This window comes from Natrix helvetica, assembly GCF_964273705.1.
Source record: "Natrix helvetica genome assembly, chromosome: Z".
Taxonomy (NCBI): Eukaryota; Metazoa; Chordata; class Lepidosauria; order Squamata; family Natricidae; genus Natrix; species Natrix helvetica.
In genome coordinates, this window is record NC_138554.1 from 60,933,914 (window position 1) to 60,952,589 (window position 18,676).

The 18,676-nt window shown below is 40.9% G+C and overlaps 1 protein-coding gene across 7 annotated transcripts in view; it reads left to right on the top strand.

Moving 5' to 3' along the window:
• The first annotated feature begins 1,490 nt into the window (after positions 1-1,490).
• FHOD3 (formin homology 2 domain containing 3) overlaps positions 1,491-18,676 on the top strand; it is a 270,970-nt gene continuing 253,784 nt past the window's right edge. For all 7 annotated transcript variants that reach the window (XM_081971408.1, XM_081971409.1, XM_081971411.1 and 4 more), the window contains exon 1: positions 1,491-2,140. In XM_081971408.1, the coding sequence (XP_081827534.1) occupies positions 1,970-2,140 (171 nt within the window). In that variant the 5' untranslated portion in view covers positions 1,491-1,969. The remainder of the gene's footprint in view (positions 2,141-18,676) is intronic.

Genomic DNA, 18,676 nt, shown 5'->3' on the forward strand with positions numbered 1-18,676 from the left:
TTTTTCTAATTGTCAGGAAATCTTTCCTTAGTTTTAGGTTGGGTTTCTCCTTGATAAATTTACACCTGTAATTTCTTGCCCTGCCCTCAGGTGCTTTGATTCCCTCTTCTCTCAAACAGCCCCTCAAATACTGGAAGACTGCTGTTACCCTGTCACTACTAGTCCTAATTTTAGCCAGAGTAAATATACCAAGTTCTTGCAGAGTAGATATATCAAGTTCTTTATTCTGTTTTAGCCTCCAGCCCCCTAATAATCTTTGTTGCTCTTCTCTTCACTCTTCCTAAAATCTTTGTTATCTTTGATAGCTGCTCAATCAAAGAGTGAATTGGGAATCCATACACATTTCTTAAATAAAGGCTATGGCTGCCAGACAGAGGACATGAGGATAAAAAATTAAATACTGTCCTTTTTATCCTTATGTCCCTGTCCGGCAGCCATAGCATTACAATCAAATATTGTCTGGCTCTGAAGTACCTTTTTTTGGGGGGGGCGGAGGTATGGGTTTCACAGCCATACTCAAATATTTGTGTATTTACAATTTACATTGTAAATTGTCTACTTCTTCATCTGTCAACAGATTCAACATCTTAGATTTATGTTATTTATTTCCTGATTCCAGCAATCGGTTTCAATCCAGCCATTCAGATCTGTAGATCACATGACTTATGTGTTGAAATTTGAAAAGAGTGACATTAATAATTGCATATTCTAATCTAATTGGCACATTTTTGAAAATGAAGAACAATATTTATTGGAAAATATTGCAATTGAATAATCAGTCTTCTGATGCTGGAAAAAGAAATTTCATTTATAGGTTGCCCTAATAACTATTTTCTGCAGTCTTTTGCTGTAAGTAACCAAAGAAGTTAAAGAGTGCACCTTGTTCGTTCAGCCCCCATTTGTCCTGCTTTCCAATGATCCATGTTCTTCCTTTGCTTGATATCTGGTAATGGTAAGCAAGCCCTTGTTTTGCTTTATTTTCTTCTACCATTGGCTGTTTTTCCTTAAATACATCTATCACATTATTCTTTGGGGGGATAAGTGGGGAAAACGTGCAAAGTGTGGAAAAAGAGAATGGAACAGTAAGGAATAATACATTCCATATATTGCCGGAGTAGGGGGGGAGGGGGAAGAAATATAACTCTTATGTATCCCAAAACTATTTATTATATTGTTCCATCTTTGTAAACCAGCCTTGCTTCCCCGTGAAACAACGCAACTATGAATTATATTGCTAATACCAAACTGAGGGAGTTCTTTAAAATAAAACCTTGTTTTCAAAATAAAGATTCAACCGCTATATGAACTTAGGCCCTTCCTGGGAAAGAAACAGCAGTGCCAGATCGCCATTATTGGATCCATTCATCTGCACCCACTGGGTGGCGCCAGCAATTGTTTCTGGCAGGCAATAGCTAAATGGGGAGGGGAGCAACTTTCCCAGCAGCAGCCGCTTCCCTCATTTGCCTTTTCTTTCCACTTCGGTAGGGTGAGCTGCCGGCTGAGAATGAGGGAGGCACTGCCACCGCCCCCACCACCATCGGTCGCCGCCGGGAACTTGTTCTAGCTCCGGCAGCCACCTTTCCTTTCTGCAGTAACTTTTGCCTGGAAGATGCGCCAGCTCTAATGTTGCTCTCCTTGATGCGTGGCTAAAGCTTTCGTAGGCTCTTCCCGATTCCCAGTTATGGTCGGGAGATGATTGCTTGCAAGATTCCTGGATTGCGTGCATATTGTTCTTTCTCTCTCCCTCCCTCGGCGCGGTTGGCGCCAGATCTTCTCAGCAGCGGGAAAAGACGCGCAAAGGTTTCTGCCGTCCATCCTATTACTGAAATATAACTTTGTATGTTTTGCGAGGAGAGCGGGTCATCTTCCTTTGCTTGGTGGTGAAGATAGAAGAAGTTCTTCTCGACCTTGCGTTTTGGTGCCGCTGTTTCCACGGCTGTATGTCTATGTTTTTTTGAATGGCTGCACCATGGCTACCGCAACGATGGTTTGCAGAGTGCAGTTTCTGGACGACACCGATCCTTTCAATAGTACTAATTTTCCTGAGCCCACCCGGCCGCCCCTCTACTCCTTCAGGGAAGACATCCCCCTGGTCACCCAACTGGCCGGGGTCCACCGCCTGCTAAAAGCTCCGCAAAAGGTATGGAACTTCCTGGGAACGTTTAATTGGCCGGAGTGGCCGTATTAGGTGAGGAAGGAGCCAGAAACTTCGCGAGGGGGGATGCGCTCTGTTTGTATAGGCCGTTCAATTCTTGGATTCATGTGATACCATTAGAGTTGTTCACGGGAACATTAAAAAAAAAAAACTCGTAAGCAATTTAGGACGTTTTGGTGCTGAAGAACTTGGTGGACTTAAAATATCAATGGTGTGACTGAAATTTACTAATATTGAATGGCTGATTTATTAAGTGAAATGAATCGGCAGGCGTTGGATGACAATATCTGCTTCACATCATGCATAATAAAGTTGGAATACATTGTTCCAAGAATAATTGATTGGCACAATTTTAGAAATTGTAAGGATTCAGAAGTCAGGCTGTATTAATTATACTTTTCTGCATTAAAATAATTAAAAACCAGTAGAATTAATAACCTTAATTGGCTTGCCCCATTGATTTTAGCGAGGTTAAAACGTGATTTAAGTGGATCAAATGATTTCTAGAGCTTAAGTCAACAGCTATTTTGACTGCTTGTATAAAATCTTCAGATGCAGAGGCAGTTGCTGAGGGGGGGGGGGAGTTGGGATAATTGAAACTGTGACTGAATTCCTTTTTTCCCCCAAAGGTATCTTTCACTTGAAAAAGGATAACTGCTTTCAGATTTTATTGATAACACAATCTCAATGGCTACTGTATTCTACTTTGATTAATTGTTGTGTGATTTAGAAGCAGATCTTACTTTCTTGTATTTTGTTTTTGAACTAATCAAACATCCCAAAATTAAACCGACAGGAGCAGTCAAAATAATTGAAATTTTAATTCCTTGAATACAAACTGTAAAATGTATTGATTTTGCATTTAATTATCCAGAAAATTCCTGAATATACAGGGGAAATCATCCCATACTGTGTCATGTTGCTCCAGTACTCTTTATTAGGCAACTGTGTGATGTTCAGCCAGTAAATTATAAGTTACTGAAATTGCAGTAGATCTGGAAGATGCTAGGTTGGGGAACAGCGTCAATATGATTAATGCATAAAAGGATCTGCGCAAATTGGCTGTATTTGTACAGTCTGGGACAGGCCTTTTGAACTTTTTAGTTGCATTTATAAGGCCTATGAAGGAAATAAGTTTTTATACAATGTTATTTCATTTATTTGTGGTTTGATTGTAATATATTGCTCACTTCGTAAAATAATTACCTATTTTCTGTGTCAGATGATGGAATAAACATGAAAAATAATATCTTGAGACTGTTGTAACCCCCATAAACAAAACACCAATCTCATGATAAAATAGATATTTTTTTAGTGTTACTAATTGGAACACTCCTGGGAAATTTAAGAGTGTGAGTTTTATTTGATTCATATTTTACAAAATTAATAGATATTTATCACAATTAAGTGATGTTTTCATTCTTTTTTGCTTGTGAAAGAAGGAAGTCTAATTTTAAATTTCTCTCCTACTAAGTATAATAGGCTGGGATAATTATAAAAATAGTTCTCCACTTAGATATTTGAGATGGAAAGATTGTATCTCAGGTTTCAATAGAGGTTTTTGCTAAGAACCTGGCATAAAAATAGTGCAACAGTATGCTGATACCAAATAAGGTGCAGATGGAAATAACAGTGATCAGTTAGTAGTACAGCAACTATAGTGAGGTAGGGTGATGCCTGAATATATTAATGGGTATTTTATAACATTTCCATAAATACTTTTCATAGCAAACAATCATACTATAAATTGACCCTGTATCTAAGAATTTTTGTTTCCTTGAATAGAAAAATAATAATAAAGTTTTATAAAACAAGATGCCTAGACCCTGGGCTACTTGCCCTTTTCTAATACATTTTTAAGTTCTTTTTTAATAAACTACCCTTGCGTGGAATGAGTCATCTGAATATTATCAAATAGTTGTTTCTTGCAACTGGATTTGATATCCATGTAAATGAATGCATGTAAGTGTTTCTATTAATCATTAATTTGCCCTCTTTTCTTAGGTCTCTAGAAATTGCTTTTCACTTTCACAGCAGCTTTACTGGACAAACAATTCTATTTAGCTAGGGTTTCTGAAATGACTAAACTCTTAAGAAACAAAGTTAACCATAAAGTCATCCTTACACATACATTTGTATTACCAACTTTTCAGAAAGTGAAGTAATGGTGGCAAGACAAATAGAGTTCACCACTGTTGGAAAAATTGGGGAGGGAAATATGTATAAACAAAAAAAAGATATTCTTAAGTGGTTGCATTTGTGTGTCTTAAGATCTCACACTTGTGCTGAGCATTTAATAAAAATAGAAGTTGTGTGTCCTATTCCTGGAATAATTGATACCCTGGTAAAGCTACAGCACATCAAATAAAAGGAAGCCATCTACAATGGGTATAAAAAGTCTGCCACCCTTATTAAAATGCCAGGTTTTACATAAGATGTATAATTCAATTGAAAAAACAAATTGAAGTATTTTAGGAGGAAAAATAAAAAGTACAGTAACTAGGTTGCATAAGTGCACATCCTTAAACTAGTACTTTTTTGAAGCACCTTTTGACTTTATGACAGAATTTACTGTATTTTTTGGAGTATAAGATGCACCTTCTTCCCTTAAAAAACAGACTGAAAATCTGAGTGCACCTTATACACTGAATACAGCATTTTTTGCCTCCCGAAACCCTGCCCCCCTTCACCAAAATGGCCATGCATAGCCTTTAGGAGGTTTTCAGAGTGCTCCTGGGGACTGGGGGAGGGCAGAAATGAGCAAAAAACAGGCTGGGTTTTGCTCAGTTTTGCCCCCCCCCCCAGCCCACAGAAACACTCTGAAAGCCCCCTAAAGGCTATGCTTGCCCTTTGTTTGAAAAAAAAAACCACTCCCGTTTTTGTGAAAAACTGGCTGTTTTGGGGAGGTCTGCAGAGTGCAGAAAAAAAATTTTTTTTATTTGCCTCTTCAAAATCTTGGTGCGTCTTATACACCAGTGCGTTTTATACTCCCAAAATACAGTAGATTTTTTGGGGATAAGAGCTTACAAGCATGGCAACATCCTTCTTTGAGAATCTTTGCCCGCTCTTCCTTGCAAAAGTACTTCAAATCTGTCAGATTGCAAGAGTACCTCCTGCCGCAGCCCTCTTTAGTTCATAATCAAACCACAGATTTTCAAAATGTTCGGGCTCTGAGTGGGTCATTGTAAAACTTTGATCTTCTGGGGAAACCATTCTTTTGTTGATTTGGAGGTTTGCTTTGGATTGTGGTCATGTTGAAAGATGAAATTCCTCTTCAGCGTTTTAGAAGGGGCTTGGAGGTTTTGTGCCCATATTTACTGAAATTTGGAATTGTTCCTTATTCCCTCCACCTTGACTAAAGCCCCAGTTCTAGCTGAAGAAAAATAACTCAAAATATGGTGTACTTGGGTGATGGGTAGTGTTATTTGTGCATCAAACGTAGTATTTGGAATTATGGCCACAAAGTTCAACCTTGGTGTCATCAGACTATAACAAATTTTCCCACTTGGTTTTGTCAAACTTAATGTAGGTTTTTGCAAAATGAAGCTGGGCTTGGATGTTTTTCTTAGTAAGTAAAAGCATCTATCATGCCACCTCAAGCGTGTAAACAATATGGGAGATTGTTGTCACATGTAGTACACAATCAGTCCTTCCTATGAATTCTGTAGCTCCTTTAACAATGCTATAGATCTTTTGGCAGTTCTTGGACCAAGTTTCTTCTTATTTTTTCATCAATACAGTTCCTGGTAATGTCATTGTTGTACCATATTTTTCCACTTGTTGATGTCTGCCTTAACTGTGCTTCATGGTATATCCAGAACCTTGGGGGGGGAAAAGTACCCTTCTCCTGACTAATACCTTTCAACAATGGGATACCTTTGCTGCTTTATAAACCCTTTGCCAAACCGTGGCTTTTGCTGTAAGAGGTAATTGAGTAAATGTCAGACAAAATATTATCAGCACAGCTAAACTTTATATGGCCTTGATCACAGTCACTTTAATTGATGGCAGGAGGGTACTAATTAGCAGTTAACATCAGTTTGGGTGTGATTGGTAATTCTGAACACAGCCATACCCCTACTTATAAAGATAGTGTGCACACTTCTGCACTCACGTTATTGTAAATTTTTATTGCTATTTTACCCCCTTAAAAAAATTTTTTTTTTCAATTGGATTGTAAATTTTATATTAAAGGTAGAAATAATGCTGAAGTGATTTAGCTCGTTCTGATTTTTTTTACATCTCAGAAACCTGGCATTTTAACGGAGGTGTGTAGACTTTTTTATATCCACTTTTAAATAGTAGAAACAGCTCTTTTTTTCTTATGTCCTATTCCATTCCTTCCCATTTTGTTATCTCTATGCACTTCTAACCTTTTTTTCCCCAGCTGCTAATGGTACTCTGGACTAGTAGTATCTTTCCTTTTGGGAAGTCTACCTGGATTCTGTTTTTGTCAAGGGGCCCTTCCTCTGTGTGTAAAACAAAATCTCTTGATGGTTCAAATTCTGGAATATATCAAACAATATCATTTTGGGGCCTTGTCATCATCTGATATGGATTCAGAGTGCTATCTAAAGTACCCTATTTTCTCGTATGAAGCTGTACTTTGAATGCTAATGTAGATTGTGTTACATAAAATTCATTTTTAGGAGAGGGGATTGGAAAATATGTTTACTTGCATTAACTTATAATAGAGGCTGTTGAAAAAAATCCAACCAGATTCTTCCCTTTATATTATGGTCTATAAATATGTACTGTAACTCTTAGATAGGTATGCGAAAAGAAAATAAGGAAACTGAGGTGCTGCTAATTCTTAGTATTTGGATTTTTGCCTATAAAATCATTGAGTAAATTGAGACATTTCCTTCAGTATATACTCTGCTAATTTTGTATTTTATATAGAAAACTATTGTCTTAGTTATTTTCTAATTCTTTTTAGTAAACAATATAATTTCAGTGCTAGGCTATTCAATCTTTGGGTAGATGATATGTTGTTGATAAGAAGATGAAAGCTTGACTGAAAGGAGTTCTGTGAAACCAGATATGCCACTAGTTACATTGAAAAGGAAGTAAGAATATAATGAACCATTTTAACAATTTTTATAAATTTAACATAGACTTGTTTGTTTATTAGTCAGTTCACTCATAATTTGCAAATCTAGGAGGCTTTCCAGACATAAGACGGTATCAAAACAATATCTTCAGTATTCTATTCCTAAAAAACATACGGTCAAGTAAAGAATAATAACCAGTATTTTTGGAAAGTCTATTAATCTGAGTACATTTGATTTTCTGCAACAACCATTTAATTTAACCTATAGAAGGAAATTCATTGTGAAAACAGTATTAATTATGGAAACATTTCTTCTTGAAAGATTTGGTAGGAAAGGAAATTATAATGTAGATAATCCTTGACGTACAACCATACATTTAGTGACCATTTGAAGTTACAACGGTACTGAAATAAGTGACTTATTACTATTTTTCTTACTAATGATCATTGCAACATCCCCATAGTCACATGATTTACATTCATGCTTGACAACTGACTTAAATTTATGATAGTTGCAGTGTCCTAGGGTCATGTGACCCCCCCTTTGCAACTTTCGAACAAGCAAAATCCATAGGGAAGCCAGATTCACTCAACCATGTTACTAATTTAACAACTGAGTGATTCATTTAACAAACATGGCAAGGAAAGTCATAAAATGGGACAAAACGTGATACATTTCTCATTTAAAAACTTAAATTTTGGGCTCAATTGTGATCATAAGTTGAGGACTACCTGTAGTGAACTATTCCGTCTTTGTTGGAAGCTTTCTACTTTTAATAAGCTTTTGTTATCAACAGTGTAAATTCTGCTTGTTTAGAACTATTTCCACAAATTCTCCAAAAGATTAGTTTGTTTTTCAACTAAAACTTTACATATAAGTATGATACTGTGAGTATTAAGATTCTGGGAATCCTTCAGAGAGAAATCAGTCATTTATACCAAAGAGACAACACTTAGAGGAACCAATGATATAAAACAAAATAGAATGATAACACAGAAACCATTCCTAGTGGAGCAAAGATTACAAGCTATGAGATACCTGATTATGAAGAAATTAAACAAATGAAAATCTTCCAATTTTTGATTTCTCTTCAATATGGAAAAATTAGTTCAGGCTATACCACTGGGTAGGATACTAATAATAGTGAGGTACTATTTTGGAAACATCTATAAACATTGGTGAATTTGAAAATATAACTCATGACCTTGAATTTTTATTGAAAATGATTTATAATCTATTATTGAAATACAATCCAGAACTTGAATAGGTCAAGATTGTATGTTTAAGCGGATGCAAATTTTTAATATAGTTAAGAGAGATGGAACAAATATTAAGTTCACTTCAAACATATTTGGAAACTATTGGCATAAGAAGTTTTATCACTTGGTATATTACTTCAGTCATGTTTTCTAAAATGACAGCTGCATTTCCCTGAAATGTTGCAAATACAATTAACAGATTGGGTCTTTTTTCATAGATAGTGACAATATTACAAAAATCAACTAGAAATAATTCATCATGGAACAATTTTGAAAGTCATTATTCCATTTCAACCTGACATATGCTATTGAACTTCACCAAATCACACATCTCTTCAAAATATATCAAATTGGCATTGTATGTAATATCAGCTACAAAAATATGTGTTAATAGAAATGATCATAGAATCTTTCTATGGAAGAATAATTAAATAAATTGTGGGAATATGCTTCAGTGCCCAAAATAATTTGATATCTAAAACATAAATCTGATGTAGAATTCTGTTGTATTTGGAAACCATTTTGGGACTATGTGGAATTATGCTATATCACAAATTTGGTTTATATTAAATCTGGTATTTAGCCTACATATTATTTATGATATTCTTTTAATGAATATAATTTATAGGACTCCCTGTCTCACAGACTACCTATCGTACTGAACACCATATAAATTTTAAATAATTATTTATCTATATCTTTTCCTTCCACACATCAATTTCCATAGTGTCAATATTTTGATAATTCAGTAGGCTCATGTTTTTACTAAAAATTGGTTATAAAATATCTTGTCTTTCAAATATTAATGATGTACTAAAATATATTAGCCCTATGCTACTTTAGGTCTGGTTGGTTATTTGAGATTGGTTAGCTATCCTCCCAAACATTCATCCTCTTCCCCTTTTTCCATTTCTCATTGTAATTTCTGTAATATTTTCTATCAGCATTATTTGTGCTTGTATTAGCAGTATTTATACTTATTTTTCTTGAAATTACAATAATAAAATAAACATTAAGGAATTTTGAAACAAGTCATCAGTCCCTGAGTTTAAACTTCTTAAACTGTAAGTAGAATGTCTGCTTATATAGAATGTATTTATATTTATTTATTTATTTTATTTATTAAATTCTATACTGCCTATCTCACTATCAAATGACACTGGGCAGCTTACACCCTGGTAAAAACTGCAATATAAAACTTAAAATATAAACTATTAAAATTATCTAAAATTTAGGAACAACGGAGTAGATGTGGAGTCTTCTTTTTAATTTATAACCACTTCCAGCATGAAACATCTGCATTAGGGCCTCAGGCCAATTGGCAAAGCAAGGTTTTTAGTCTCTTTCAGAAAACCAAGAGGATTAGGGGTGGGCAGATCTCACCTCAAGAAACATGATGTTCCAGAAGGCAAGAACCCTGGCAGAAAAGATTCTTCTGGAAATAAATGAAATCAGTTTCTTAAGAAAAATGATGTTGTTGATCCATGTCCTCAAAAATTCCATTGTTATCTCTATGTGTTTACCTTCTTGAAAGGTTGCTGCTGTTGCTTTAATTTGAAATAAGATCTTTAGATCAATATTTTGGAGTGATTCACTCCTGGCAGTGAAAAGGGCAAGCAGGAACACTGACAGGGCGACTCAGCTCAAAACAATGATTCCTGCTTAGTTTGCCTTTTGGGGGTGGGTGGGCACTGGAAAGTGAGATGAGAAAGCCTTTGGAGAAGAAGTTCAGGCAGACTATACAGGAATCATTGTTCTAGACTGGGTGCTTCAGCAGGAAGAGCCTTTGTGGCAATGGCCAATGGGAGTGAGTCAACCTTCACCCTCCCTGCTTTCTCCCTCCCCTGTCTGGGAACAGTCAATAGCATGTCAAGGAAAGGTCTTCTCCCCAAGCCCAGATATGATAGGTAGCTTATCAGCTAGGATGCTGATAAAAATCCCAAACTTCGGAATGAGTATGTGTGTGTGTGTGTGCGTGTGCGTCTTTGCGCTTTCACAGGGACCCCTGGAAAAAGAGGCGAGGAAGCCTTCAGAGAAGGAGTATGGGCAGACAGGAACTTTCACCCCCCTTAAGCAGGGCTGGCTTTGTAAACTAGAATTGAAGGCCCAGGCTTGCAGTGAGTTGTCCCTGCAGTGAGTTGGTTGGGACGAGGTGTCCCACAACAAGGTGGTGGAGATGAGTTGGCTGCAAGGTGGCAGCGGTGAGTTGTCATAGACCAGTGGTTCTCAACCTTCCTAATGCCGCGATCCTTTAATACAGTTCCTCATGTTGTGATGACCCCAACCATAAAAAGTGTTTTCGTTGCTACTCTATAACTATACTTTTGCTACTGTTATGAATCGTAATGTAGATTCTGATATTGGAAGACTACTATCATATCACCCTTACATCCTTCTTTTCATTCAACCAGACATACCCAGTTCCTGCAACTGTTCTTCATATGTTTGAGCTTCCAGTCCCCTAATCCTCTTGGTTGCTCTTCTTTGCACTTTTTCTAGACTAGAGTCTCCATATCTTTTTTTATAGAGGCAGCCAACATCTTGTCTGCTCCTAAATTTTGGGTCTGAAAAGAATCACATCCTGGAGGCTGGACAACCTTGGCTGCTATACAATCATACACACACATACACAGAGACACACAGTGGCTTTATTCCCACAGCCTCCTTAACTAAGTTGCCTGCAGCTGCATTCACAAACTTGCTTACCCTGCCTGGATGGATCTTCAACCTGGTTTGGGGTTGTTTGCAGGAATGCTCTTAACCTTGGTGGTGATGGTAAGCTTAACTTTAATTTATTGGGCAAACGTCATGCATTGTTTATTTTTAATTTTTTTAAAAAAGGTTATTTTTTCTTTCAAGTTCATTCACAAATATACACTCTTATAATTACCATTAATTATATCATTAGCATTAATCATTTATCGTTATTTTCTTACAAATATATAGAACAAAGTTTGGGTCACTTTCTTGCCACCCCATTTTATTTTGCAACAACCTTGCTCCTTCTATCTTCTCTACCTCCCTTCTCTGCCTTCTTCTTTCCTCCTCTCCTTCCTCCCTTCTTCCCCTCTCTTTCCTCCCCTCCTCTTCTCCTCCCTCTTACCCTCTCTCCTACTCGATTCCCCTCCTTTACTCCTTCTGCTTTACCCTTTCTTCCTTTCCCTCCTCATCTTTCCTCTTTTCCATTGCCCTTGCTTATTTACTTTCTCTGATGGGTTCTTGGGGTGGTATTTGAGGAAACCCAACTTTATATTTTCATATCATTTTCTCTGTTACATTTTATTTCTAATAATAATTCCACTTGTATCATTTTTAAAATTGTTATCCTGCATTGCATTTTTTTTTGCTCTTTTCCTTTGTGCATGGTTTATGGTACTTTTAGCAAGCAGGTTTTCATTGTGTGAATAGGGCCAATTCGGGCTCCTGAGCTTGGCTCTTGATAACAGATCCGGTTGTGGATTTAGATATAGTTAAAAGTACCTGGCAGCGGCGTGGAAAACATAGCCACGCGCACGCCCCGCACAATTACAGCCTGGAGCAGGACCTAAGCCCCTTCCTCCCTCGCAGGAACACTTTCCCTCCATTACAAAGTCTCCAAGGCTAATTGTTCGGGGTGCGTGCGCGCACCTATGTTTTTTATGGCGTGGAGCCGTGGCGACACTCTGCGCGGCCATTCCGGAGCCCATCAGGGATTTCAAGGAACGCAAGGTGGAGTCTAAACTTTAGAGTTGCACTGGTCTTAGTGACCCCTGTGAAACAGTCATTCGACCCCAAAAGGGGTCGCAACCCACAGGTTGAAAACCACTGTCATCGACCCTTTTGGATTCATCCCTGCCTTTTGTCCCATGTAAGATCTTTATGGTACTTAAAGTATTGTCTTTAATTTTCAGGTTTTTTTAATTATATGTAAAAACTGTCTTAAATTGGGATTAAGATTGTAAATAAAAAATAAATAAATACAATATTGTTCAGTAAATATTCTGCTATAATCTTTGGGCATATGAGGTACAGTGAGTTGTATGTGTTTGTTGGTGTGTGCTCAGAAAGACACTCGTGTAGGGAACTCCACAACTTTAAATGTTCCATCTGTTTTATAAATAAGCTCTTTTCTGCTTGCTCTTGTGGAAAGTAAGATTTGTTGATTTGTTCTTGGTGGAATGGGATGCTTTGCTGTTCCTACTCACTGAGTTACTGTGATGTTAGGAGAGCTGTCTTTGCAGATGCAACTCTCCTTAGAAGGAAGTACAGGTAATTCTTGAAGTATGACACTCCATTCAATGAACAGGCCCATTTTGGGAAAATTTACAAAAAAAAAAACCCAATGCTAAATACAAATTTGTTTCAAAGCCCCCCTTCCCCGTGGTCATTTGCCTTTAATGACCAATTGCAGAGATGCTGCAGGCGCGTGTGCGTACACACACACACACACCTATTTCCCTTCCATCTTGCTCAGCCAGGTCCTCAGAGGCCCCCAGAACCCAGTAAGTTGGCCTTTTGCCAATATACAAGTTTTACGCATTCTTCTCCACCCCTATTCTCCATAACCATTCACTTACTTTTTGACGACCTCAGGAAGTCAGCGTAGAGAAGGCTGCTCCCTCACTGGGCCACATGGCATAAACAAGAAGAAACCTGATCTCTTTTGTTTCCATGGTAATCCTTTCCCCACAGCCATGGTAAACCACTATGGTGTCTTCTTAGCTCCTCCAGTGCTAGTGTTACGCTAGTCTTGCTCTGTTAGGCTCAATTAATGTCATAATTAATTGGGGACTACCTGTATTCATTTATGTTATGACTGCAGCTTTCAGGCAATATGGTCAATTAGTAATGACAGTGGAAGCAGCATTAAGAACTCTTACAGATTCATAGGGCTGAAAGGGACATTGGAGGTCGTCTGTCCATTTCCTTGCCCAAGAGAGGAGTCTTTACACCATCCCCAACAAATGAATGTTCTGTCTTTTCTTGAAATAAAAAGGTTTATAATTTTTCTTGAAAACTTCCAGTGGTGGGGCTCCCCCAAGTGTGGGAGACAAGCTGTTCTATTGATTAATTGCTTTCAACTGTCAGAAATTTCTCCTTAGTTCCAAATAGGATCTCTCTAACAAGTTTCCACCCATTGCTCAGGTGCTTTAGGAAACTCTAGGCAGATACCCCAGTGGGAGTGGGATATTTATTTCTTAACCACTCCTTTTAGGTTTAGGTTTAGGTTTATTTGGATTTATATGCTGCCCTTCTCCAAAGGACTCAGGGCGGTGTACAACATTAAAAACACACATCACAAAAGTTAAAAAAAGATTAAACCCAATTCCAAAAAGACCAAACCGATTTAAAAAAAAGAAAGAAAAGAAACAGTACATTTAAAATAAATTAAAATTAACATTAATATTAACAGGCCAGGCCGGCTTGCTGGAAAAGCCAACTTTTTAGGGTGCGTCAGAAGGACCGGAGGTCAGGGATTATGCGGAGCTCCAGGGGCAGCTCATTCCAGAGGGAAGGCGCTCCCACAGAGAAGGCTCTCCCCCTGGGGGTCACCAGCCGACACTGCTTGGCCGACGGCACCCTGAGGAGGCCAACTCTGTGGGATCGTACTGGACGGTGGGAGGCTACTGGTGGCAGTAGGTGGTCTCGCAGGTACCCTGGGCCTAAGCCATGGAGCGCTTTAAAGGTCATAATCAATACCTTGAATCGCACCCGGAAAACAACCGGCAACCAGTGCAGGCCGCCTAAAAGGGGTGTGACATGGGAGCACCTAGGTACCCCCATGACAACCCGCGCGGCCGCATTCTGGACCAGCTGAAGCCTCCGGGTGCTCTTCAAGGGCAGCCCCATGTAGAGAGCATTGCAGTAGTCCAGGCGAGAAAGGACGAGGGCATGAGTGACTGTGCACAGAGCATCCCGATCCAAGAAGGGGCGCAACTGGTGTACCAGGCGAACCTGGTAAAAGGCCCCCCTGATCACGGCCGTCAGGTGTTCTTCTAAACTAAGCCATGTATCTAGGAGGACTCCCAGATTGGGAGCCTTCTCTGAGGGGACTAAAATTTCTCCCCCTATCATCAAAGATGAACAAGATGTACAAATCGGGATGCCGGGAACCACAGCCACTCAGTCTTGGAGGGATTGACCTTGAGTCTGTTCCTCCCCAAACATTTGAATGAATCTCGTATTAGCCCATTTTGGGAAAATGTTCAAATGTCCAGAGGTTTTGCTCTTGTCATAATGGTTATTGCACCCAGTTTTATAAATTTTGTTTGCAGTGGTCATTAAATAATTTGGAATTGTAAAGTGAACAGCATGTTTGTTAAGGGAACCATTATTCACAATGAGGCATTTTTGCGTAATCCAGAAATAAACAGCATCACTACCAGATGGATTCATAACTAGCTGACCAGCCGCACTCAACTCAGTCCTTATTGGAAATGTATCTACATGGAGGGAAGTATGCAGTGGGGTACCCCAAGGCTGTCTTAGGTACTCTTCAATATCTTCCTCAACCATTTAGATGAGTTAGATGGGGAACATCAAATTTGCAGATGACACCAAGCTGGCACAAATAGCCAACACTCCAGAACATTGGCTTAAGATACAGAAGAGTTCTGACAATGCTGGGCCTATCTAACAAAATGAAATTCAATGGAGAAAAAAATGTAATTTTCCAGTGGAGGAGAGGGAGTGGTCACGTGTGGGTATTCTCAAAGCCTGATTGGTCCAAAGACTGAGAGCAAACTTCTTAAATACTCCTGCCTTCCATTCTTGCCCAGTTTCCTCTCAGTCTCTTGGTCCAAGCACTGCTTGAGATTGGTTATTAGGTAGGCTGTCTACATGGGGCTTCCCTTGAGATGCACTCGAAGACTACAGTTGGTCCAGAATGCGGCCGCGCGGGTGATTATGGGGAATACTAGATACTCCCATGTAACACCTCTCCTGCGCGAGCTGCACTGGCTCCCTGTGGTCTATCGGGTGCGTTTCAAGGTTTTGATTACGATCTTCAAAGCGCTCCATGGCACAGGACCTAGCTACCTGCGGGATCGCATCCTGCCCCATACATCCCTACGACCAATCCGCTTGCACAGAGAGGGACTTCTCCGGGTGCCGTCCACTAAACAGTGTCAGAGGGCGACACCCAGGAGTAGGGCCTTCTCTGTGATGGGCCCAGCCCTTTGGAATGACCTCCCCCTCGACATTAGGATTACCTCCGATCTCCGCTCCTTCCGTGTAAAGCTCAAGACCCACCTTTTTCAATTATCTGGCCTGGCTCAACCATAGTTCCATTCTATTCCTCCTGACAGTCTTTTTAAATTTGTATTTTAAACTGGGGTATTTTAATTGTTAATTTTATTATTATTATTGTATGTATTTAATGATTGTTACCTCCTTCGTGTATGTGTATGTGTATATGTGTGTATGTGTGTGTATATATATATATATATATATATATATATATATATATATATATATATATATATATATATATATATATATATATATATATATATATATATATATATATATATATATATATATATATATATGCTTTTATTGTACGCCGCCCCGAGTCCCTTGTGGAGAGGGAGCGGCTAACAAATTAAATAAATTGAAATTGAAATTGGAAAGTGTATTTTTTTGTTTTCTCTCTTTTTTCCCTTTTCCCTTCAATTGGATTGTTAAATTGGCTCACTTGGTGACTTTAAATTTAAACAAATTCCAAATTGCTGTTGCGGCCCAAAGGGACAGTCCTTTCTGCCTCGGGCGGTTTGGGGAGGGCCCCGTGGGGCGTGCTTCCTCCCTGCCATGGACCTGGAGTCTTTGCCCGATCCCCGGGACCGCGAGGGTGCCATACTCCAAGAAGCGGCTGGCGAGTGAGTCTGCGCCTCCCAGCTGCAGCTGGGAAGAGCCGGACCTTTGGAGATGCTTGAAGAACGGCGAGGCGCTTGCGGAGCTGCCATTCTTTCCAGGCAGCTGCCGCGTTTAGATTTTAAAGCGGCAAGGCGCAAGCAGCTTGGGAGTGTGCGCTGGTGCGCGGGGCCCCAGAGCTCTTATGAGGCTGCCTTTTGATTCGGAGCTCCCAGCGGGGTGGCAGGACTGTCCGCGGCACCCAGGGGTCAGCGCCATCACGCTGCTTGACCTGGCGGCCATTTTGGCTGGCGCCATGTACGCGGAGCTAGGCTTCGAGCTGTGCGGCCCTTTTGAAAAGGCCTATGCCGGCAGGCCTTGATCTACCAGGCACATTCAGGCCCAGGTTCCGGCGGGACCAATAGAGGCCTACTTCCATCGCCCCGGGCTTCAGGACACGTAAGTGGGGCAATGGAGGAGGGCTCAGAAATCCCCCAGGGGCAGGCGGAGGGCCCTTTGGCGGAGAGCGGAGGGCTGGGGCAGGTACCTGGGTCCAGGGAGCCCCCAGCCAGGCCTTGGCCTCTCATCGCCCCTCGAGATCCACTATGAGAGAGGAGGCCAGGAGGCACAAGGCCTTGGAAAAGACGTTTGCTAGGGCTGAGCAACAGGCTAAGTCTGCTGGGCCTCTTTCCACAAGCAGATCCAGGTCACCACTCAGGCCTGCTTCGGCTCGTTCCTCCCCCAGGGGGTTCAGTCCTTCTTCTCCCTCGGCCTCTCCAGCCAGATCCCGTAGCTATTCTAGACGAAGAGGGCATGCTTCTCCCTCTCCTTTGGTTTCCCCAGGCTCAGAGAGGGATAGCTCTGAGGACCCCTTGGAGGGTACCTCTGGGGCTCATTCAAACCGTAGGAAGGCACCACAAGGTCCTAACTCTCATGATAAGGACATGGATGACTTGGAGAACCTCCCTGAAGGGATCAAAAGACTCATTGTGACAGCTATCTCACGGGGCACTGTCCAACGAGACAAGGGCTCCCATTCCTCCAGATCTCAGGGTGGATCAGGCCGTTTCCAATATAGAACATCCCCCCCATCCTTGGTTAGCGAGGGGTCTGTCATGGGGGAGGAGAACCTCCAGGATATGGGGTTTTCGGAGGATGAGGATACACCGCCTCCTGATCCACCTTCTTCCTTGGGCCTTTTTCCTCCAGCCATGTTCAAGACACTCCTGAACAAGGCAAGGAAGACCACCAAAATTGGGACTGGGGATCCCACGGTGCCCCTGCCTAGGGACCCCGATATGGCCATGTTTTCAAACACGACCACAAACAAGGAGGAGATTCCAGCCCCTCCCTTATTTATGGAGGTCCTCACCAGCCAGTGGGCCCGGCCATCCAATTTCTCTAATCCAGGGAGCAATGACTGCCGCTTCTACAATGTGGAGCAGACCTTTGCCCAGGCCATTCATTTGCCCATTATTGACACCCCGGTTGCTACTCTGGTCTCTTCTTCCCTGGTGGTGTCCGGCAACGCAGTGGATAAGTTAAAACCCTGAGGATAAGCGCGCAGAGCTTACCTTGTGGAAGAATTTCAATGCCACCGCCTGGGCCATAAAGTCCGTGGTGGCGGCATACTTCAACCGCACCACGGTCATGTGACTTTGCCTACTCCAGGATCGCATTCTGATCCTTGGTGGAGCGGCTCCACCAAGATCTCACTAAAATTATTGATGCCTCGCAGTTTTCCGCGGATGCAACTCTGGACACAATTTAATTTGCGTCCAGTGCCCTGGCCACTTCTGTTACTTCCCGCCGCCTATTATGGCTCCGTACCTGGCAGATGGATAACAAGGCCATGTGGAATCTGGTGGCTGCCCCCTTTAAGGGCCCCAGCCTTTTGGGGGAGGCTCTCGATCCCATTTTAGTCAAGAACAAGGATAAAAAGAAAGTCCTGCCGTCCAATTCTAAGAAATCCGAATATTGGGCTCATCCCTATCGTAGGCAATCTTATAGGGGTTCTGACTTTGACCATCATCAGCATTTCTCTTTTTTCAGATCAGATAGACAGTTTTCTCGGTCATCCTACCAAGACCGGAACAGGTACCAGCATCAGTCCAGGTGGCCCTTTCGAGGAGGAGGCGGTCGCTTCTTCCGCAGGGGGAAGTGACTTGAACCCGAGTCATCCCATAAGCGGCTGCCTATCCCACTATGCGGATCAATGGGATGAGATCACGTCAGACCCCTGGGTCAGGTCCACAGTTCGTCAAGGCCTCAGGTTAGAATTTCTTTCCTCCACCCCCCCACCCCCCAGATCTCTTTAGGTCGTTCCCTCCGTCGCACAGCCTAGAGCGCCGTTGCCTGATGGATCAGGCGATTCTTCA